General features: G+C 42.0%; 1 protein-coding gene across 2 annotated transcripts in view; it reads left to right on the forward strand.

Moving 5' to 3' along the window:
- GCN1 (GCN1 activator of EIF2AK4) overlaps window positions 1-18,599 on the forward strand; it is a 38,227-nt gene extending 19,628 nt beyond the window's left edge. The window contains exons 32-58 of one of the 2 annotated variants that reach the window (XM_066331318.1): window positions 351-516; window positions 1,453-1,647; window positions 1,831-2,077; window positions 2,511-2,632; window positions 2,944-3,058; window positions 3,442-3,621; window positions 3,964-4,184; window positions 4,874-4,942; window positions 5,071-5,209; window positions 5,318-5,514; window positions 5,877-6,019; window positions 6,789-6,906; window positions 7,068-7,283; window positions 7,609-7,773; window positions 8,181-8,342; window positions 8,801-8,893; window positions 9,136-9,279; window positions 10,235-10,504; window positions 10,613-10,726; window positions 11,243-11,473; window positions 12,086-12,279; window positions 12,849-12,963; window positions 14,011-14,107; window positions 14,991-15,139; window positions 15,744-15,848; window positions 17,119-17,337; window positions 17,896-18,599. In XM_066331318.1, the coding sequence (XP_066187415.1) occupies window positions 351-516; window positions 1,453-1,647; window positions 1,831-2,077; window positions 2,511-2,632; window positions 2,944-3,058; window positions 3,442-3,621; window positions 3,964-4,184; window positions 4,874-4,942; window positions 5,071-5,209; window positions 5,318-5,514; window positions 5,877-6,019; window positions 6,789-6,906; window positions 7,068-7,283; window positions 7,609-7,773; window positions 8,181-8,342; window positions 8,801-8,893; window positions 9,136-9,279; window positions 10,235-10,504; window positions 10,613-10,726; window positions 11,243-11,473; window positions 12,086-12,279; window positions 12,849-12,963; window positions 14,011-14,107; window positions 14,991-15,139; window positions 15,744-15,848; window positions 17,119-17,337; window positions 17,896-18,021 (4,312 nt within the window). In that variant the 3' untranslated portion in view covers window positions 18,022-18,599. The remainder of the gene's footprint in view (window positions 1-350; window positions 517-1,452; window positions 1,648-1,830; window positions 2,078-2,510; window positions 2,633-2,943; window positions 3,059-3,441; window positions 3,622-3,963; window positions 4,185-4,873; window positions 4,943-5,070; window positions 5,210-5,317; window positions 5,515-5,876; window positions 6,020-6,788; window positions 6,907-7,067; window positions 7,284-7,608; window positions 7,774-8,180; window positions 8,343-8,800; window positions 8,894-9,135; window positions 9,280-10,234; window positions 10,505-10,612; window positions 10,727-11,242; window positions 11,474-12,085; window positions 12,280-12,848; window positions 12,964-14,010; window positions 14,108-14,990; window positions 15,140-15,743; window positions 15,849-17,118; window positions 17,338-17,895) is intronic. The other variant, XM_066331319.1, reaches the window with a different exon arrangement.
- The last annotated feature ends 3,396 nt before the right edge of the window (window positions 18,600-21,995 follow it).

Genomic DNA, 21,995 nt, shown 5'->3' on the forward strand with positions numbered 1-21,995 from the left:
ATCTTGTTTGCTACTTGTCTTGAGCTAATCTATCCTTAATGCTGATGTACCTTGTTGTAAAGCTTCTGCATTTCAGCAGTAGTTGAAGTGATCCTGGTGTCTAAGTTGGCTCAAGTATCCCTAATGCTTAATTGAGATAAAAGCTATTATATGGCTGAGGGGTTGTTGTCCTTGTGGGAGACTGCAGCATGGAGTTATGTAATGAAATGCACAGAGGTTGGACACGCTGAGGCATTTTGTTTCCATAATGGCTCTTGCTCTGTTTCTGTAATTGCTATTGATAGCAAATGTGATTGTGAGCTCTCAGTTCTATGAGAAGTCAGCTCACAGGCTCATCACCTTCTTCACAGGTGTGGCATAGCACTGGCCCTTAATAAGCTCTCAGAGCATCTGGACAGTTCTCAGGTGAAGCCCCTCTTTCAGTTTTTTGTGCCAGATGCTCTGAATGATCGGAGTCCTGAGGTCAGGAAGTGCATGTTGGATGCAGCTCTTTCAACACTCAACACTCATGGCAAAGTAAGTCTCAATATTTCTGTCTCTATCAGTGGAAAAAAGATGTAATGGATATGTAGATACTGTGTTGGAGCCCATAGATTTAAAAAAAAATAAAATTATAAACTTCTTAGAGGTTGCTGTTACTTGTAACAGTTGAAAAGTTTATGAATTTTTGTGTTCAGAGTTGTTCTGTTAGTGTGTAGTGTTGACTAAGTGTGGTTCTTACCTGTCATTGCTATAAAATGTAATATCCCTGAATCAATTTGAGTTAAAATGGTATAAAACTAGAGTAATAAAAATAAAATCAGACCATAGATCTTTTAATCCTGCAAAGATGAAAGTTCCTTTTCAGGCTTTATGCAAAGCAAAACATGAAAGCTTGCTGATTGTTGGCTTAATTAAACTTAAAACATTGAGGAACTAAGGACCATTCTTCTCCCTGCCAGCTCTTCCCCAGCAGTGTCAGCTGGGGAAGGTGTGCAGGGTGTGAATTGCTCAGCTTCTGCTTTCCTCATATGTGCCAGTCACCTCTGGACAGATGCCTGTATTCTTTAGTTTAGCCCAGGACAGTTGGAGTATTTTCATATTATTCATTTTTTCATTGTGTTTCTTACATTGTGAAGTTCATTTGATGTCTCTGCTCTCCCTTGGCAAATGGAACAAGTGGAGGAGCAGGCACTGATGTTCAGGCCTGAGAGCCTGCAATGCTTCTGGCAGAACATCATGCTGGCAGGCTTGGGGATTCTAATTTTGAAGAGCTAATTTCTCTCTAGCAGGAAATACTTGTTGCCTGTAGGGATGATACAAGGTTTTATGTGATGTGACACATGAAATGAACTGTAAATACAGTGTGATTGTTCAGTTGTTGGCTCAGAGAAGAACAAACAAGTCCACTGAGCATAGCAAATCTCATTCTGAGTGGACTCTAGTGGCAAGTTCTGTGGTTTTGTTTTTCAGGACAATGTTAACTCTCTCTTGCCAGTGTTTGAAGAATTCCTGAAAAATGCTCCTAATGATGCCAGTTATGATGCTGTCAGGCAAAGTGTGGTCATTCTGATGGGGTCACTGGCAAAACATCTGGACAAGAGTGACCCTAAAGTGAAACCAATTGTTGGCAAACTGATAGCAGCCTTGTCCACCCCATCTCAGCAGGTAGGTGCCTTTGGGAGGAGTTGCCAGCTTCCACACAGAGGCAGGTTAACACCAGGATGCTCTTAGGGATGGCAGAGAGATGAAAAATGGTGACAGAAAAGTTTCACTTGGGGTACATTCTAGCAGGAATTTATGTTAGTAATGGCTGTTTCGTGATCTGGTGGCTGGTGGATTGTTTTACAGGTTCAAGAGTCAGTGGCAAGCTGTTTACCACCTCTAGTGCCTGCAATTAAGGAGGATGCAGGAGGAATGATCCAGAAGCTGATGCAGCTGCTCTTGGAGTCTGATAAGTACGCTGAGCGCAAAGGTGCAGCCTATGGTCTGGCAGGCCTGGTGAAAGGCCTGGGCATCCTCTCTCTCAAGCAGCAGGAGATGATGACCACCCTGACTGATGCTATCCAGGACAAGAAGAACTTCCGACGGCGAGAGGGTAAGGGACAGGAGCTTTTCCCTCCATATACTTAGCATTTCTTTTGTACCTGCTACCATTGTGGTCAGCTGAAGTTCCTGCACCCCTGTATTTGGTTTAGCTGCATTTATTTTACTAAAGTTTGGCCGTTGGTTTTGTATAGTGTTCCAAAATTGCTCGATTCACATCGTGGTGGAAGAAGGATTTCTAGTCCTAGACCATACAGATGTGCTCCCCTCTCCTGTTTCCAAAGACAGGTGTTGCTGGGGGAAAGTGCCTTTTCTGAGGCCACAAATCCCTACTACAGCACAAACCACAAGGGCAAGAAAGCAAGAGACTTCCAGTTGTGAGATTTGAGTGCTTTTGGAACAGTATTTAGCAAATTGTATCTTCTTTTTCCATCCTCCTTAAATGAAGTTTTGTTTTACTCTGACTGTCTCTTTTGGGTTTTTAGGGGCTCTGTTTGCCTTTGAGATGCTCTGCAGCATGCTCGGGAAGCTATTTGAGCCCTATGTGGTTCACGTGCTGCCTCACCTGCTGCTTTGTTTTGGAGATGGGAACCAGTATGTGCGAGAGGTAAGGTGCCTTAAATTTCTGCTATTTCTGCACAGCGTTAATAACCCAGATGGAATGGATATGGATGTGAATCCTGTTTGTAATGAGGCGAATAGAGAAGGTGTCCTATCCCTTGAGATACCACTAATAACAATTTGATCTTCTTAGTAACTGAAAGCATCTGATTTCATTTGCCATTAATTGGGAGCTACTTAGCCAGCTGCATCATTGTACTGAGACACTATTTACATGAAGGCTTTGTTCCCAGAGAGTCTCAGAGGAAGGAAAACAGTGTTGTGTCACAGTTTGTAAGTGTTCTCTTCTCCTTGGAGGCTGCAGATGACTGTGCCAAAGCTGTAATGAGCAATCTGAGTACTCATGGAGTGAAGCTGGTTCTGCCATCACTTCTTGCGGCACTAGAAGAGGAATCTTGGAGAACTAAAGCTGGTATGGACCGATATGTGCCTGACATGATTGAAAGTGACCCTCAGTTCCCTTTGCTGTCACCCCCCTTGTGTACTCCTTCATCCCTTCAGATGGCCATGATGGTTTATTGTCTTAAAAGGGACTGTGGAACTTCTCCAGCTTTTTACAGCTAAGTTCCCTGAGATATTTGAGTAACCTTTTTCCCCCTGGCATATTCAAGGCATGGTTTGTATCCTGTTTCTATATAGTCGTACTTCAGAACCTTGAATTTTCTTAACATATGCTTTTTCCCGTGTACAAAAGAAAAGTATTTTTTGGTGTCTTTCTGTCATCTCATGTCAGTTCTTAATACTGTGATTTGTCTTTTCTTTTGTATTTTTTTTCTTGGTGTACTTTGTTCACAGGGTCAGTGGAATTGCTGGGGGCTATGGCATACTGTGCTCCCAAACAACTCTCTTCCTGTTTACCCAACATCGTGCCCAAACTCACTGAAGTGCTGACAGATTCCCATGTGAAGGTGCAGAATGCAGGGCAGCAGGCTCTCAGGCAGATTGGATCTGTCATCAGGAATCCAGAGATCCTGGGTAAGATCTGTCTCTGCATCTCTAATGTCCTGATGTGACTGTGGTTTATAACAGCAAGGTTTAGGTTCACAATATTTAGGATTAAATGGAAATTTGTATAGAAATGAAACTAATCCTACAGAAGTATAACATGAAAACTTAACAGCAGCTGTGTGCTTCCACGCTTTTTAAATGTTCCTGTCCATTTTTTCAGCTGATGTTAATAGAGTTTCCCTTGTTCTTGTGCCATGTGTTGCTTTAGAAGGACCTAAAACATGCCATGAGAACACACTAGCTCATTCATGACATGTTCTTGGTTTATATACAAATAAAGTCTTTTCTCTCCTTTTAAAAAATACTCAGCAATTGCTCCAGTTCTGTTGGATGCTCTCACTGACCCCTCCAGGAAGACTCAGAAGTGTTTGCAGACTCTGCTGGATACCAAATTTGTCCATTTCATTGATGCTCCATCCTTAGCACTGATCATGCCAATTGTTCAGAGAGCTTTCCAGGATCGTTCCACGGACACCAGGAAAATGGCTGCCCAGATCATTGGGAACATGTATTCCCTGACTGACCAGAAGGTACAGTGCTAGAAATGCCCTTTTAACTGTATTCTAATTGATGGGATTAGGACAAGCACTAGAGCGAATTTATTTGGCTTGGAGATTTTGCTGTTAAGGTAGAAAATAGTAGCATCCATGCAGCTTCTTAATTAAATGTATGTAAATGAGCAGATGACTATAAGGATAGTGACAGTTCTCAGGTGCTTGGGACTGTCAGCTTTGGGCATCTAGTTATTACCAGTTTATCCCTGTAAAAAGGTCTTGTAATTTTGACCACATAAGAAATGCCTTAACAAACAAACAAATGAAACACAGATCAGCTGCTAACAAATGGATCCAGCATTTGTTTGAAAAGTATTTGTAGGACCTGACTGTAGGCTAAAGAGCTTTGTTTAATTTTTGTGCTGATAATCTCTACATTTAAACCTTGTGTAAATGTTAAGAGTGTTAGATTTTCCTAAGACACAAACTGCTGGGTTGTGAGCGAGCATTAAAAAGGTTTTGAGTGATCTGCACAGAACTGAGGTTTCTTGGACTTGCAGAATAATTCACTATGCTTCTCTGCAGTACTGTGAGAGCAACTAATTAAACACTCAGGATGTTAAAGATGTTTGCTGATTATAAGGGGTGAATGTCCCTTACATGAAGGTGACTGTGTTTTCTCTCATATTGAATCTGGTTCTGACTTTTCGGGCTCTTTGTTTTAGGATCTGGCTCCATACCTACCCAGTGTGACCCCTGGACTGAAGGCCTCTCTGTTGGATCCTGTACCTGAAGTAAGTCTTTTGTACTAACACAGTTTGTCTTTCAGTGCAGTAGGTTAAACATTGTCTTAATCAGTCTGGCACATCTGTAGCACCTTTGACTGGACATTTTGCAGATCCCTGTTCCTCTTGTCTGTTAGGTGCGCACAGTGTCTGCAAAGGCCCTGGGGGCCATGGTGAAGGGTATGGGAGAGTCCTGCTTTGAGGATTTGTTGCCGTGGTTGATGGAGACACTGACATACGAGCAGAGCTCAGTGGATCGCTCTGGTGCTGCTCAAGGTGGGGACAGCTGTGTGTGAGCACTGAGCTCAGGTTTTCTCATATTAAATCAGATTAGCTCCTTGTTTCTTGTGTGTATCAACTCTGTTCCCTGCTTTTTTTCCCCAGGTCTGGCTGAAGTTATGGCTGGTTTGGGGGTGGAAAAGCTGGAGAAACTTATGCCAGAGATTGTAGCAACTGCCAGTAAAGTGGATATTGCTCCACATGTACGAGATGGTTATATCATGATGTTCAACTACCTGCCAATTACCTTTGGAGACAAGTTCACTCCCTATGTTGGTCCCATTATTCCTTGTATCCTGAAGGTATGTAGCAAAACTGAAGACTTTTAGTTCTCAGACAATAAAATGAAGCCTCCAGAATATTTAAAGTGTCATTTTCAATAATTGTGGCATGTGCAGAGACTTGTCCAGCCTGATTGGACTATAAAAAAAAAAAAAAAAAAGAAAGTGTATTTAAATTATAAATGGTTTCTTCTAAGTTATTGGCTTGCTGTCTTTTACTTGTGGTCACTAGTCATTTTTGGAGTCATCTTTGTGCATTGACAACTCTGTAGTTCACTGGGTTTTCATGGAGAGAGAAAACATTGGTTTGTTTTCCTGCTGTTGCATTTGTGTATTGTGCTGAAAGGCCGAGTTTTCAGAGCCCCCTTTGTGCCCGTGTGCAGGCCCTGGCAGACGAGAACGAGTTTGTGCGGGACACGGCGCTGCGCGCGGGGCAGCGGATCATCAGCATGTACGCCGAGACTGCCATCGCCCTGCTCCTGCCACAGCTCGAGGATGGGCTCTTCGATGACTTGTGGAGGATAAGGTAAGGCAGAACCAGCTTAGCCACAAACACTTCCCTTCCATGATTGAAAAACTGGTCTGATTTAGGCTCTATGTTGCTTCTCAAAAAAATGCAGAGACCTGTGACAAAAAAACCAAGTGTCTCTTTTTGGCTGTTGATTTGACTATAATGCCTTACAGCACTTGAATCTGCAAAGGCCTGCCAGGCTGGATCAGGTTTCCTACTACCTGCAGAGCATTCATGCTGGATTATTGATTCTGGCGATGACTCTGAAATGCACTTCCAAGGCAGTTGATGTGGCAATATTTAGCCCTTGTGTACTGTTTTTCATTTTTCCAAAAGCTGAGCAAGTTATTGTTCTCCTGTGTACGAAAATGTGCAGTGGAGCACTCACAGCCAAGAGCAGTTGCTCAGAAATTAGCTGCACTAAATGATTTGTGCAAATTGAGTGGTGCTAAGTACTCTTACCCCAGGTGAATATCGTTTGAGTTAGACAGATGGGGGCAATGTCTTCTTCCTTTTTAGAGTCAAGGCTATTCTTGGGTTTATTGTTTTGATTTGAAAATTCTCTCAGCCCTTCAGTTTGGAATTCACTCCTTCCCTTTCTCTTTATCGTGCTGCTTTCAGCCGTGTTGGCAGACTGATGTTGCACATCAGCCCATGCAGCATTTCAGTGCAGACCCAGCCATGCTTCACGTTTGGCTCTGGTCTGTAGCTGACATCTTGTCAGAACTGGACAGGTACTGCCTGGGCGCCCTGTTTGTAACACCTGACTTGCTCCTGTTGCCAGGTTTAGCTCAGTTCAGCTCCTTGGAGACCTTCTATTCCATATCTCAGGAGTCACTGGAAAAATGACCACAGAAACTGCCTCAGAGGATGACAACTTTGGAACAGCCCAGTCAAACAAGGTAAAGCCATTCTTGCCTGTTGTGCCTTTATTTTTTTCAAGTTCTCCTTTTTTAAATCAGCATAGACAGCCTGCTGGGAAGACATGTTGAATAATCATGTATTCTGTTCTTTTTATAGATTTCAGGGGCAGATAATACAATTCTGTGCTGTTTCTTTCCAGGCTATCATTAATGCTCTGGGAGTGGAGAGGAGGAACAGGGTGCTGGCAGGGCTGTATATGGGCCGCTCAGACACACAGCTGGTGGTGCGCCAGGCCTCCTTACACGTCTGGAAAATCGTTGTCTCAAACACTCCTCGCACGCTGCGGGAAATCCTGCCAACACTCTTCGGGCTTCTGCTGAAATTCCTGGCCAGTACTTGTGCAGATAAGCGAACGGTGAGGAATTAAGTTGTGCCTTCCTGATCCTGCAGGTGACTATAGAAGATGGCTTTGGAGAAGAATTATCCTGTGTTCCTCAGGAGTTATTATCAATTTAACTGTTCTGAGCATGAGCATGTCTGAATTCTGTTTGCTGAAGGCAACTGTGATTGTGATGACAGTAAAACTGTTTTTCAATGGTTATTTGTAATACTTGCTTCCATTCCTACTGTTCTGTCTGCACTGTGAACTGTAGCATATGGTCAAAAGTTAACATTTGCTCACAGTTCACCTTCTAAGGTTTTATAAAAAAGGAAAATAATTAATACGTTTTTGGAGACAGGTTGCAGCACGGACATTAGGAGACCTTGTTCGAAAGTTAGGGGAGAAGATCCTTCCTGAAATCATTCCTATCCTGGAAGATGGACTGAGATCAGACAAGAGTGATGAGAGGCAAGGAGTCTGCATCGGTTTGAGTGAGATCATGAAATCAACCAGCAGAGATGCAGTGAGTCACATGTGCCGGGTGAAATTCCCTTTTTCCCAGGTGTTGGTGTTATGGTGCAGGTATTGCACTTCAGATGGAAAACTACAGCTAGTGCTGGACTTGTTCTGTGGTCTGAAGTCAGGGCTTGTAACTAACACTGAGTTGCTGGTCAGGCAAATTGTATGAATTTGTATCAGTCGGTAAATTTAAACATTGTCTTTTATGAGGTATAATACTAGAAATCTTCCACTAGGTAGCCTTAGAGCACTGCAGCTATTTGTGCTGATGGATCCTGTTTTTCTTCTAATATTCCAAGCACACTGCAGTTTACTTTCAGTTATGCAAATTCTACATTCTTCACTACTTTATTGTGATATGCGTGTCTGTTGTGCTTTAGATGTTCTGTAATTTTATCTCTTCATCTACAGGTACTGCTTTTCTCAGAGTCTCTGGTTCCTACAGTGAGAAAAGCACTGTGTGACCCTCTGGAAGAAGTTCGAGAGGCTGCAGCCAAAACATTTGAACAGCTGCACTCAACAATTGGCCATCAGGCTCTTGAAGACATCCTGCCTTTCTTGCTGAAGCAGCTGGTGAGCATTGCTCAGGATTAGTCAACAACCTGATTAATGATGTTGTGGGACAAGTTTTGAATAATTAACTTAAAAGAAGAGGAAGATTGTAGTGGCAGACCTTCCAGGGAATGGCAGCAGTATTTTGTCTCCTCCTGGATTCACCCTAGCCAGTGGTAGGGAAGATCTTGTGGCTTAAGCCTAGGCCTAAGAATTGCTACACCTGGCTCTGTGATGGAATTGCCATTGTCACCTGATGAAGTTGCTTGGCCACCATGCTCGAAATGGAAAATCTTTTTGATGTGACAGAAGAGCTTGGTTTGGGTTTTGCTAGGTACTATCAGAATATGAGAAGATTTTTGAATGGAAGGACTTGGTTTTGTTTTTATGATCACATGGAAAATTGTCCCTTGAAACAGGGCTTAGCTTGGTGTGTCACAGATAATTTCTCGGGTTTATCTCTTTCTCTTTCCCTGTAGGATAATGAGGAGACAGCTGACTTCGCTGTGGATGGTCTTAAACAAGTTATGGCTGTCAAGAGCCGAGTGGTGCTGCCTTACTTGGTGCCGAAGGTACAATGGGAAACAAATTTTAAACTGTATCTGTGCTGTTTCCTCTGCTTGCTGACAGTTTTCTTTGGACCAGTATGGCAAAAGGGAGAGCATCGTCTGAAATTTTCTTCTGATTTTATGCTCAAAATATTGTTATTTGGCTTGTGATGCATAAATATTTAATGCTGTAGAGAAAATGAGACTCCTCCTGAAAGAACTTTCTCCTTGTCTCAAATTTTTGGTGTTATTTTTTATTTTTGTAGCTGACTACCCCACCAGTGAATACCCGGGTGCTGGCTTTCCTCTCCTCAGTGGCAGGGGACGCTCTGACACGGCACTTGAGTGTCATCCTGCCTGCCATGATGTCTGCACTCAAAGAGAAGCTGGGCACCAGTGAAGAGCAATTGGCAAGTAGCACAGCTCAGCTCTTTGTTGTGACAGGTTGCCTGAAGATAGTGCACCAGGTTTACTTCCCAGCCCAGAATGTGTTCTCTAGACTCACAGATTGGATGTTTAATTCAGTCCATTAGCTTCTCCAGGATAAGTTTTTTTGCCTGGTGGCATATTGTGAGTCAAAAAACGTATGCTTTGCAAATCTATTTGTATCCATTTTAAAGTCTCCTTGGCCTGCTACAAGATACAATTCTCAGTTTACTTATTCCTGGAGAACTGCCAGAAAGTCTAGTTAACTTTGTATTTATTCTTGGTGTAGAAGAGGAGAGATTAAAGGGCTGCAGGGAGGAAATCTATCTGCATGCTGCACTCCTCCCGTACTGCTTTCCAAAACATCTGTGTTTGGACTCCAGAGAACATCCTGGAGTTGTGACTGTGGACAGACATTTTCATAATCAGTTGGTGAATTAGGAATGAGTGACAGAGTCCTCTTGTCTTTCTGTTGTGGATACCCATTAGATCAGCTTCTAGCCCCAAGTCTGCCTGGAGATCTTTAATGTACCCACAGACGTGCTTGTAATTAGTGCTGTGACGCACAGCATTAAACTACCTAAATCAGAAGAATGTTATCTGACAAGACTCACAGTCTCTCATGGGTGAGTAAGATGGGGGAGACTGAGCTACTCCAATTTTTGTAAATTAGCCGTCCTGCATCTGCTGCAGCAATCAGTTCAGTAGACTTTGGTCACTTGTTAAGTTTTAGGAATTGGTCATACTTGTGTCTGCACCAGGACTGAGTCAAGCCTTTAATAGTTATGTGACCAGCTCTTTAATGAGAAACAATTAGCAAGTGGGGTGTGTTGTAGCATTCATCCAGAGACAGTGCTGGGGATAACACACAGAAACCTGGGGCTAAATTTGGCTTTGTTCTGTTTGAGAGCTAATGTGAAGTTAATTTGGACTCTTCAGGAGATGGCAAACTGCCAGTCTGTGATCCTGTCTGTGGAAGATGACGTTGGACAAAGAATTATAACTGAAGATTTGCTAGAAGCTACCCGCAGCCCTGAGCTGGGCATGAGACAGGCAGCAGCTGTCATGCTGAATATCTACTGCTCCAAGACAAAAGCAGACTACACTGGACATCTCAGGAGCTTGGTTTCAGGCTTGATTCGACTGTTTAATGACACCAACCCTGTAGTTCTGAATGAAAGTTGGGATGCACTTAATTCCATCACCAAGGTGAGAGGCAGCTTAAAAAGGTTACAGGAGTAAATGGCTGGCCTGAGAAGACTTCACAGAAGATATCTGGATGTTGCCTGATCTTTGTTTTACCCCTCTCTCCTGCAGAAATTAGATGCTGGGAACCAGCTTGCTCTCATTGAGGACCTGCACAGGGATATCCGGATTGTAGGGAATGAGGCCAAGGGCGAGCATGTGCCAGGATTCTGTATTCCTAAGAAGGTAAAAATGAGAATGAGGGCGGATTCATCACAACCACAATACCCCACATTTGGGGAGAGCTGATTGATATATTACAGTTATTAGAAGCAGTGACTATTTAGGCATTCCAAACCTGTATATTGGAGGACCTTTTGTAGATTAGAGCTCTTGAGTAACCCTACAGAAGACCCGTCTTGCAATGAGGTCTCTGACAATTCTGTTATGCACATAATTTATGGTTGCTGGCTGCTTTTTGTGGGGGAGTAACACTGGACTTCTTTGCCAAATTTCTCTGGTTTAAAAATTCCCTGAGCTGCCACCACTTTTCTCATAGCAACTAGCTTAGTAAGGCGGAGAGGCATGAAATCAAACCAAATAAAAGTAGCTCTGTCAGTGTGGAATCAGGCAGCTGAAGGTCAACAGGAAATTGAGAGAAACTCTCCAAGTTTGTGCATCTGGTGTATAATAGGAGCAAAAATAAGATACATATTTCTTGCATCTTAGCTTCTAAGCTTTCTTATTTGATTTTCATGACAGGGAGTGACTTCCATACTTGTGGTGCTGCGGGAAGGTGTTTTAACTGGTAATCCAGAACAGAAGGAGGAGGCAGCAAAGGCCTTAGGGCTGGTTATAAAGCTGACTTCTGCTGAAGCTCTCAAACCATCTGTGGTGAGCATCACTGGGCCACTCATTCGAATCTTGGGAGATCGGTTCAGCTGGAATGTCAAGGTGGCTCTTCTTGAAACATTAAGCCTTCTTTTAGCTAAGGTAAGCTTCAAAGTATTGGACTGTGGTTTGCGAACATTTTCCATGGCAACCTTCAGAATTATCTGTTGCTGTTCATGTAAATACAGCTGGGATGCCTGCTGCTGTGGATTTGATATGTAGAAATAGCACTGTAACTGGATTGCATTCTTCCAGCAGTTTCTGGCCTACAAAAAAAAGCCCCCAGTGCTGAACCACTGAGTTTAGAAATATTGATAAATGCTTATCCCACTTTCAAGTTATTAAAATCCACCATCCAATTAATCTCTCCTGTATCCATTATTTTTATGTATTCTTAACTGCAAAGATCTTATGTATCTTTGAACAGAGCTGAGCTTTTATTCAGTGTACAAAAGGCTGTTCACAATAGTGTCAAATTTCTTCAGGCTACCCCTGTATTTAAGTATGAAGAAGGGATGATTAGACTGGAAAAGGTTAAAGGTTTTGTGGTAGATTATTGTTTCATGTTTTTCCTGTTTCAGTAGCGTGTTAGATTTAACAAAGGCTCTCTGATAACAAACTGCTGTAGAAGAGGTTGTGCTGTTTTCAGGCTTTGATCTCTAGCTGCTTTTTAATACTGACCCCACCACTTTCCCTTCTTCCACTCTGGAATAGGTTGAGATTGCTCTGAAACCATTTTTGCCCCAGTTGCAAACAACGTTCACCAAAGCTCTGCAGGACTCAAACCGCGCTGTTCGCCTTAAAGCTGCCGATGCTCTTGGGAAACTCATTGTCATCCATGTCAAAGTGGATCCGCTCTTCACAGAGCTCCTCAATGGAATTCGTTCCAGCGATGACTCTGCCATCAGGTGAGCTGCAGCTGACAGCTCAGACCTTCCTGCTTACTGAGGATGAAAGAAAGAGCTGGGATTAATGAACCAAACCCTCAGTTAGAGTCAGATGTGTGTATTACTGAAAGCAGTGGACTGTAAACCAAGAATGGGGATGATGGGGCCTTCCTGTGTCAGAACTTGAGCTGTGAGAGTATTTAGGAGAAAGAGTGCTTGAGGTCTGCCCAGTTCTCCTCTCCTGCACATCCCCAAGCATCTCACTTTCAGATAAAAGGCAGTCTTGACTGTCAGTCTGACCTGAAGTAAAGCAGCTGTTCTGTGTCCTAAAGGCACAGATCCCTAAGATATGCACTTCCTGACATGATAATTTTTTTTAATGTTTGAACAATCAGAAAACATCTGTGTTGTGTTAGACAGAAAACATGGAAGTACTGTCTAGGATGGAGTGCAGAGAGGGGATCACTCTCCCAAAACATAAGGCATCTCAGTGTAATTGCTGTGCAAGGATCTACAGTTATTCAGAGCAAAATTTCTCTTGGAGGGTGGGGGAGAGGCAGTGTCTGACTGTAGAATGTGATCTCTTCCAGGGATACGATGCTGCAGGCGCTGCGGTTTGTCACACGAGGAGCTGGTGCAAAAGTAGATGCTGCAATTAGGAAGAGTATTAGCACAGTGCTGCTGGGGATGCTGGGACACGATGAGGTACTGCTTCAGCCAGCTGCAAGGGTCCCCTGCTGCAGACAGTCCTGTTCTTACACTTAAAATCTGAACTTTCTAACAGAATTGGTGTCTAAAATAACTTCTGGGAAAATTACTAATGATGTAGTCACAGTGAGAATTGGAGATTCCTGACTAGTCCCTGGTAACTCTGAGAAACCTCCACTTTAATGTTTCCTTGGCAACTGCATATATGGGTTTGACCTGCAGCTTCTCACTAACAGGTTTCAGGTAGCTCTGCAGTCAGGATTTGCTTTTTATCTTAGAGACAGGCTGTGGTACCTTCACTGTATGCACAGATGTGTTTGTGCCCTCTCAGGTGAGGTTTATCATTCCATATGAGAAATTTTTCAGATAATGGCAGATTTTTCTCCAATGAGAAGAGCTCTCCAAGTTTAATATAGGGTCTTCTGTATATAGTAGACAGCAACAGTAACATGAGTGAGATTAAATTAATAATCTAATAATTCCTTTTTTATGTCAGTCTCTGTGACAGACATGCAACTGTTGACATGCTAGAAATAGGAAAATTGAAACATTCCCACTGGGTTGTAAATTTCGGGGAGAAGTGGGCAGTAATGGGATGGTCACATAAGGAAGCCAAAATAGCAAAAACCTGGAAGTGTTAAATGAAAAGTAGTAAGAGTTTATCACAGAGACTAGCTCATCCAGAAATGGCTAGAAATAACACTTAGAGTAAGTGAATCTAAACTTATCTCTTGTGAATTCATCTTTTAAAACATTGAATTTCATCTTTATGACTTCTCCATTTAACAAATCAGGACTTAGATAAGAGCTATAATTCTTCAGTCTTACCTGGCTTTTTTGACCTTAGATTTGGTTTTAAGTTCCGTTATGTATAAGAAACCATATGAACCGAAAGAAACCCACAGGGAGTAGGAGTGAAATACTACTATTTATTTTCTCCTCCTCTTTATTTCCTGTCATCTTCTGATGCTTGTTTGCCTCGCTGCCTGTCTCTGGGGTGTGTTGAGCTCAAGCCATGTTCTCTGTTCTCCCATCCCCTGTCAGGATGCCACCCGCATGGCCTCGGCCGGCTGCCTGGCAGAGCTGTGTGCCTTTCTGTCCGACGATGAGCTCAGCACTGTTCTCCACCAGCACTTACTGGGTAGGTGAAGCTGTTTACAGGACTGGAACAGATCCTGAAAACAGGGAAGATTCTTTCTCAGCCATTGATTCAGGCCAGCTTTGTGACTGAATCTCTGCTGTGTATTTTCTTGTGCTTTTCTTTGCTCATGGCTCTTAATTCGTGCACTCTGGTACACAGGGAACACAGGTAACTGGTTGTCAGTTGGTGTTGCCCAGACGTTTTTCTCTGGATGTGTTATCTGATGACTTGATAAAAGTACTGGCATGGCTGAGTAATTGCTGTTGCTGACACAAGGACAGTTGGACATGACAGGATGTGCAGGCAAGGTGGACAGGAGGGCCATCCACCTTTTGGGAGAGCACTTACGATCTTGTGATCAAGTGCTCTTGAGAGCACTTGTGATCTTAGGTTGGCTGATGCTAATTGCAGGCGACATATGACAGCTTCACATGCTTTTGGAGAATGAATTAATTTGCCTCGAAGTTAGGAAAAACCATGAGTTTTCTAGGACCCCAGTGTTTGAGAGTGTTCTGGATTACTATCCCCTGTGGGATTAAAAAGAAATCTGTTGGCTGGTCAAATTATAGATGACTTTTACAAAGGTATTAGAGTCAAAGCTTGTCTAATTTTGAACCATCAGAAGCATCTGAGTTGAACAGGAGAGTCCCTTGTTTGTATCTGCTTCCCTGCCTGCCCAGGTGGTGTTCATGCCTGGAAAAGGTGCTGCATTTTAGCTCTGTCTGTGTGTCTTTTTAGGAAAAATGGAGGAAGCAGGGCATTGCTTTAGATGCTTCTCATTATTTCATTTTATGGCAGTGAATTGACAAACTGCCAAAAGCCTCTCAGATGAAGAGGACTAGATAGCAGGAGCCCTGCCATTGTTGTGTTCTTTCCTCTGCAGCAGATGTCTCTGGCATCGACTGGATGGTGAGGCACGGCCGGAGCCTGGCTCTCTCTGTGGCTGTGAACGTGGCTCCTGGCAGGCTGTGTTCCCCAAAATACTACAACAGTGTCCAGGAGATGATCATCAGCAATGCCACGGCCGACAGGGTGAGTCCTGCCCAACAGTGGTGGAGTGCTGTTGCAAGCACTTGTTTGGGGCAGTTTTGAAGGTGTGTGAACAGGTTTGTTTGTCACCAACCAGGACAAAATACCCCAAGTGCCATCTGAAGATTCTCCCTTGGCTAGATGCAGTTTTTATGGTGAAATTACACAACTGTTCTGGTTCTTTGAGTTCTGATCTCTGGGGAGATGAAGATTAAATAATCTTTAACTGCAGAGTAGCTTTCATTTGGAGTAAATTACACTCCTGTTTCCCTGGAGAGTTCTCATTCACAGACCAAGTTTGCAAGACATGGAAATTACTCATTTTAGGAGGAAGATTTTAAATCTGGTGCTAAATGAGTAGTTTGGGGTAGGAATTTTGTGGGTTTGGTAGCACCTGCTGCCTTATTTCTTCTGGCTCATGGTTGCATTGGGATTATTTTCATCATATTACCCAACACCATTAACCCAGTGTTTTCCTGCTTAGATGCTGCTGTTCTTTTGAAAGATAGGTTTAGCCTTCCACAGAAGCTGACAGACCATGAGCTTGGTTTGAAAGGCTGTTGTTGAATGCTACTGTAGTAATACCAATTCTTGTCTTATTTTGAAGATCCCTATTGCAGTTAGTGGCATCAGAGGGATGGGCTTTCTCATGAAATACCACATGGAAGGCGGAGGCAACCTGCCTCCCAAACTTTCCAGCCTCTTTATTAAGGTAAAAATTTTCATGTTAACTACCTGGTGGTGTTCTTGTGTGATCAGAATCTCTGTTTGACCTAACTCATGGGTGGGTCTATCAAGTCCCTCAAAATCTAGATACTTCTTTTTGAGGTAGAGTGCAGATAGAAGCACTCTATCAGCCTGCTTTGAAACTGTGAATACAACACTGCCATCACTGCTCTAACATAGAAATCTGCTTTTGAGCTTTCTGTGCTGATTCCTAAGTCTGATTCCTAAAAATGCATTGTTCTTTTGCAGTAGCAAACAGCTGGCAGAGGCAGAGAGGAGTGTGAGAAAGCTGTCAGGTTTTTAAGATTGCTAAAGGTCAAACGGCCTTTGCTGGAAATGTATCAAATACCAAAACTCACCTGACGTGAAAACATTGAAGTTAACATCTTTTTCAGTTCATTTCAACTTAAATATTTTTCTTCAAAATTCCTTTATTTCTTTGTTTCTTTTGGTGTGTGGCTGGGGTTTTTTGGTTTCTTTAGTTGTCTACCCTCCCGAAACCCCACCACACAGCCGAGCATCCCTATTGGAAGACAAGGATAGATAGAGAGGGGTGATGCCTGCAGAATGTTACATTTTCAGATTTTACATTTCTTTGCAGTTTACATGAAAAACTACTAAACATGCCAAGTTGACATGATACAGGCCAGCATTCTTCAAAGCAGACTTTTTGTTCGAAATCCTGCTTTTCTATATTAATGTAATAGTATTGTGTTAAAATATAAAATATCATACTTGCCACAAAACCTTTATCACCATATTAATAAGGCACTTGACATTCAGATATTAGCTTTCATGTTTTAAATGGGTTAAGATTAAAATACAAAACTCTCATTCTTTGAATTTTGAAGTGAAATCCACTGTTAAAATACAACCAATATTCCAACCAGAGACTGGCTTGGCTATTGTTGCTGAGTGAGTGTGTTTGTAGAGGTGCTGACACTATCAGCTTTTCTGCACTTCATGGTCATTGTCATTTCCTGAGACAGTTGAGATGAACATGTGACACTGTCATCAACTACATATTTAGAAATTTTCTATTGAAAAGTTGTCTTGTTTTCAAAGTTTGACCTTCTCTTACACAGTTTAGTCAGACTTAATTGGTAACAAGTGTGTATCTTGTGTACCTGTGAGCTGAAAACTGTTTGCTTTTCTTAGCGTATTCTTAAATACTTAAATTAGAAAAAAAATTAACAACTGCTTTAAATACATGTCCTTGGTATATCTGAATGTAAATGTAACTTTGTCTCCTTCAGTGTCTTCAAAACTCATCCAGTGACATAAAGTTAGTTGCAGAAAAGATGATTTGGTGGGCAAATAAAAGCCATCTTCCCCCTCTGGATACTCAGACAATTAAACCAATTCTCAAAGCACTTCTGGACAACACAAAAGACAAAAACACCAGTGTAAGAGCCTACAGTGACCAGGCTATTGTCAACCTTCTGAAGATGAGAGCGGGTGAAGAAGTGCTTGAGGTATGAGACATATAAATAAACCATAATTGTTGGTAGCAAGGCTCTGTCACCACCTTCTGCTTTTGTCTGTGTGGTGCCTGCAGCCTCAGAATGTGCTGGAAGTCTCTTATGAAATATATTAAGTGGGACATTCCTGTTTTCATTTAGATCTTCAGCAGCATTCTCATGCTCTGAAGAAATCAGCAACACCTGTTCTGTACAACCTTAGAGTGCAGTATTAATAGAATTGAGGCATTTAACATTTCCCCCTTAAGCCTTTCCTGTGCTGAGTTCCCTCAGCTGGCACTGATAATTCGTTGCTTTGGTCACTTGGATGATCACAGTGGTGCTAGGAGGGAGTATTTAGAATGGGCTACTTCATGCATCCATTTCCAGACCTGTTTTCTAAGTCTGACCTTTTTTGGATAGTTCCCACATCTAGAATTGTGAAACAAGGTGAAGACTTTTGGGATGTTTGGAAGATTTTAGTTGATAGAGCCCGTAAGGCATTCACACTGACTCTGATTTTGAATGGTGTGTTGTAAGGAGTTGGTAATTGGTGCTGTCTCCCTTCCACAGTCAGTTTCCAAGATTCTGGATGCTGCCAGCCTGGAGCTTCTCAATGAAAGCTGCAGGAGGTCCCTGCGGAAGCTGGCTGGGCAGGCTGACTCCGAGGAACAGATCGATGACACAATCCTGACGTGATACAGCTCCCGAAGGAAACACTGAACCAACCGCTGCATCAGCATTTCAACTCAAACACCTATTATAAATGTTTTCATTTTTGAAAATGTTAATTCTGATGGGATTTCATGAAAAGGACTCCCAGAGAGTATTTTAGTATCAAATATACCAGAATAGCCTTAATTAGACCCACACTAGATGAAAATTTAAAATTTGGTCCCCTTTTTGAAACAGATAATGCGCAAGAGACAGACACACTAACCAGTACTGGTCAGCCGTGGCCAATTGTGAGATGTGGCTAGAGCACATCAGGCTTAAACTCTGGTGACAACTATCTCCTTTCCAGGGTCTGTGCAAAAACTCCAGTACTGGAGGTATTGTTGGTTTTTCCATGCACCCTGGGAGGCAAGAATAAAACTCAGTGAAAGTTCAGTTGTATTGTTTCTGTGTACTGCTAACTTACTGCTTGTGACAGTTCTGAAGACTGAAAATCCCTGTAAAACCGAGTATTTAAATAGCCTTAGAAATCACAGATGCGAAAGGGGGATTAAATACAGTCTGTTTAGAGAAGGAACATTTAATAAAGGCTCCGACTTTGATCCTTCTGGTGTAAACTGTTCTTTTTACAAATTCATTTGTCAACAAACTTATACTGTGATTTACATTTCAGACCTATTTGTAGAGTGGACAGTGCTGTGATCTGTGAAAACCTTTTGTAGAACTGAGGCAAGACGGTATAAAGCCAAGCCAGAACTGACATTTAATGAAATTTGTAAGTAGTTACTCCGGTTAATTTCCAAAGTATTTTTGACTACAGACAGCTTTTTAGTTACCCAACTCACAAAAAGTCCTTTGTATTTACATCTTCACAGGTTTCACAAGCTACCTGGCATTAGGTTTTTTGGTCAATGAGTTGTGGTGATCCAAGAAGGTATTTTATTTTACTTGATCACACGTTTCTCTTAAAAAATTAATTCACTAGTACATTTTATGTCACTTGATAGAACTAGTGAAAATCTTGTTGCAGCATACCAATTTTTAGAAGGAAAAATGAGCTTTACACTTAGTGTGGAGCAATGGTTAAGTGAGCCTTATCTGTTTTTATGAAACTCTCAGAAGCTGGTTGCACCTGCAAAGCCAGAGCACTAAGATTTGTTATTTCATGTAGGTGGGGAGTGTGTGTGTGTAATCTTTGCTTGTAACACTGGATGGCTCAAACCATGATGATGGGAGAACACAACAGTACACATCATAAAATTTGAGAGCATGAAGTGGAACCCCATGGGAGCACACGTTCTGCTAGAAGCAATTTTCTGATTGTTATGGCAGTAGCAGCAAACACAAGAATGTTTTTATCACACTAATGCCTCAAACTCAAGATAGAACCGTGAGCAGGTATTTGGGAATGCTGTGGTTTGTTCTGGTCAGAAGTACAAGACTCTGGCAAAAGGTTCTTGGTGCTGTCAGTTCCCAGCCTGTGATGTAGCATCCTGACAACAGATTTGCTGTAGGAGTTAGTGGAAGGAACTTGGGAAATCAGCTATTTTACCCTGTACCTAAGATAGGCTCAGCTCCTGCTAAACCATTCCTAGCTGGTTGCCACACAATTGTTTATATAGCATTCTAGGATGGAGATTCCATAACCTCTCTATGCCGTATTTTGTCATATGAACTTATCAGACTGTCAGGACTTACCTCGTCTCTGATGAAAAAGTTTTCCTTGCTGCTACTTGAGTCCATTGCTGCTTGTCCTGTTCCCACAGACACTGAAAACAGGTCATTTTTTGCAGCAACTGCATTGTCACTTCAGTGTCCTCACGCCTGGATGAAATAAATTTAGATTTTCCATGTATTTCCTTAGAGATTTCCATGTTTTCTAAACTTCCACTGCTGCCCCTCATGTTTGTTTCATTCTGACTCCTAGAGGTGTCCACTGCTGGCTCAGGTCTCCCGGGGAGTCGTTTTGCAAGCCCCACATAACAAACACAATTGTCCACCCCAACACAAAGGTCTGGGTGTTCCTTTGTTGCAACGCCAGCGTTGACGCGTTTAGTTTGTGATCAGCTACGAAGCCAAGCTACAAAATGACTCTTTAGCTAATTATCTCTAATTTTGTATTTATGCACTGGATGTATTTCTACAAAACTGCAGTGCTTCCCAGTTGGTCTGATGGAAGCTGTGTTCTATTTCATCACATTTAGCTGCATTCTGAAGGTGAGTTGCAATTCTGATTTTTGCCTTTCAAAATACTTGTGAATCTGAAATTATCTTTAAACTCCATATTTTGCACTGAATTAGTAATATTCAAGAGTGAAAACTCAACTAAATACTCCTACAGATTTGGCAGCTTGGGACACTGGAATGAGTTTCACTGCTGATGAATTAGCTGTGTTTTGGGATCACAAGAACAGCAGTTAAACCATGCAATGCAAAAACCTTTGCCCTGAAACACGTATGAAATTTGATGCTATTCAAAACCTACTAAATAGGTGTCAAAAAGCTCAGTGATTTTATGGAATCATTCACTCCATCACTGCAGCCAGGAAGGAATGAAAAAAGGGCAGGTTTTGGTGAAGAATGGCTGTTTCAGCTCTTGATCATGGGCACCTTGGCTTACCTATTCTGATTCCAATTGATGTTTCACATAAACATGGGAAAGAAAATTATATGTAAATGAAGCCTTTATTATTAACTTGTTCATTTTAGCCAGTAAGATCGTCTATTATTTTGATGATTTGTATTTCCAGCTTAGGTAGCAGCAAGTGGAAAAACTCATTTTCCCAAAGAGCACCTGAATTTCTGCACTGAGCTTAGTTGTTCCTGAGAGGGAGGAGTAAAAGGCAGGAGCTCACTTGCACTTGTGGAGAATATGCTGATTTTTCAGTCACAATGAAACACTCGATTTGGATTTTGATAGCTACTTTTTGCTGAACTATTTATACACTGCAGCATAATATATCAGAGATAAAATAGCCATAATTTTTGCCACAACATGAGATCTGATAAATTGATTGTGCCAACTTGGAGACTAAGGAATTAATTTTTTTCTCATTTGAAATGTATTAAAAATACCAGTTGTCAGTAAAAAATAATTTTTCCCTACAACTGATGATAATAACATCTTTGAACTGTCAAGCAACTGTCTCTGAGTGACAGCTGAACTGTGTGTATTTCAGGATAAAAAAATAATTTATGAGAGGTTTAAACTTACAAGGTGCTAAAAATTACCGTGGAAGAAAGACAAATGTAAAAGCATAAAATATTCAAATATTTTGATTTTTTTCTTAGTTACAGTTCTTACTGTCCATTTTATTTGGTAATGTCATGACACCTCACACTTTTCACATGATGAGGTTTCATGAGCTTAAAAATAGAGGTAATAGGGGTCACTGTCATTTTGGGTTTGAGCTGGTGGTTTGTGTGCTGGATTCAAGGGATTTCCCTGCAGCTACAGTGTCCTCAGTTACTCTGGTGGTGCTGGGTTGCATGATGAGCTGCCCCAGTGCTTGTCTGATGAAAGATATATATGAGATATATATGTGTCTGTGTGTGTGTGTGGTGTTTAAAATGCATGAGTTGCAGACTGAATGTGAGCAGAAGGTCACAAGTGGTTTCCAGGATGTGAGGACCTTGACGGGGTGAACTTTGAAAACTGTAATACGTTTCTGAAGGTCAAGATTAAGAAAGGTTTATTATTAAGTGAGACACCACCCACTAGACCAGATTGGCCCAGTCCCCACCCAGCCTGGCCTTGGACACTGCCAGGGATCCAGGGGCAGCCACAGCTTCTCTGGGCACCTGTGCCAGGGCCTGCCCACCCTCACAGGGAACAATTCCTTCCTAATACAGACTCATTTATAATCTGTAATAATCCAAGTTCTTTAGTGCTAATATACCTCTTCCCACCTGAGTGACAATGCATGTTAGTAAAACAGGTTTCATTAAATAACTCAACTTCATCTCAGGTGTTCAAGTACCAGCAAGAATGTGTTTTT

The sequence above is a fragment of the Sylvia atricapilla genome, chromosome 17 (genome assembly GCF_009819655.1).
Source record: "Sylvia atricapilla isolate bSylAtr1 chromosome 17, bSylAtr1.pri, whole genome shotgun sequence".
Lineage (NCBI taxonomy): Eukaryota > Metazoa > Chordata > Aves > Passeriformes > Sylviidae > Sylvia > Sylvia atricapilla.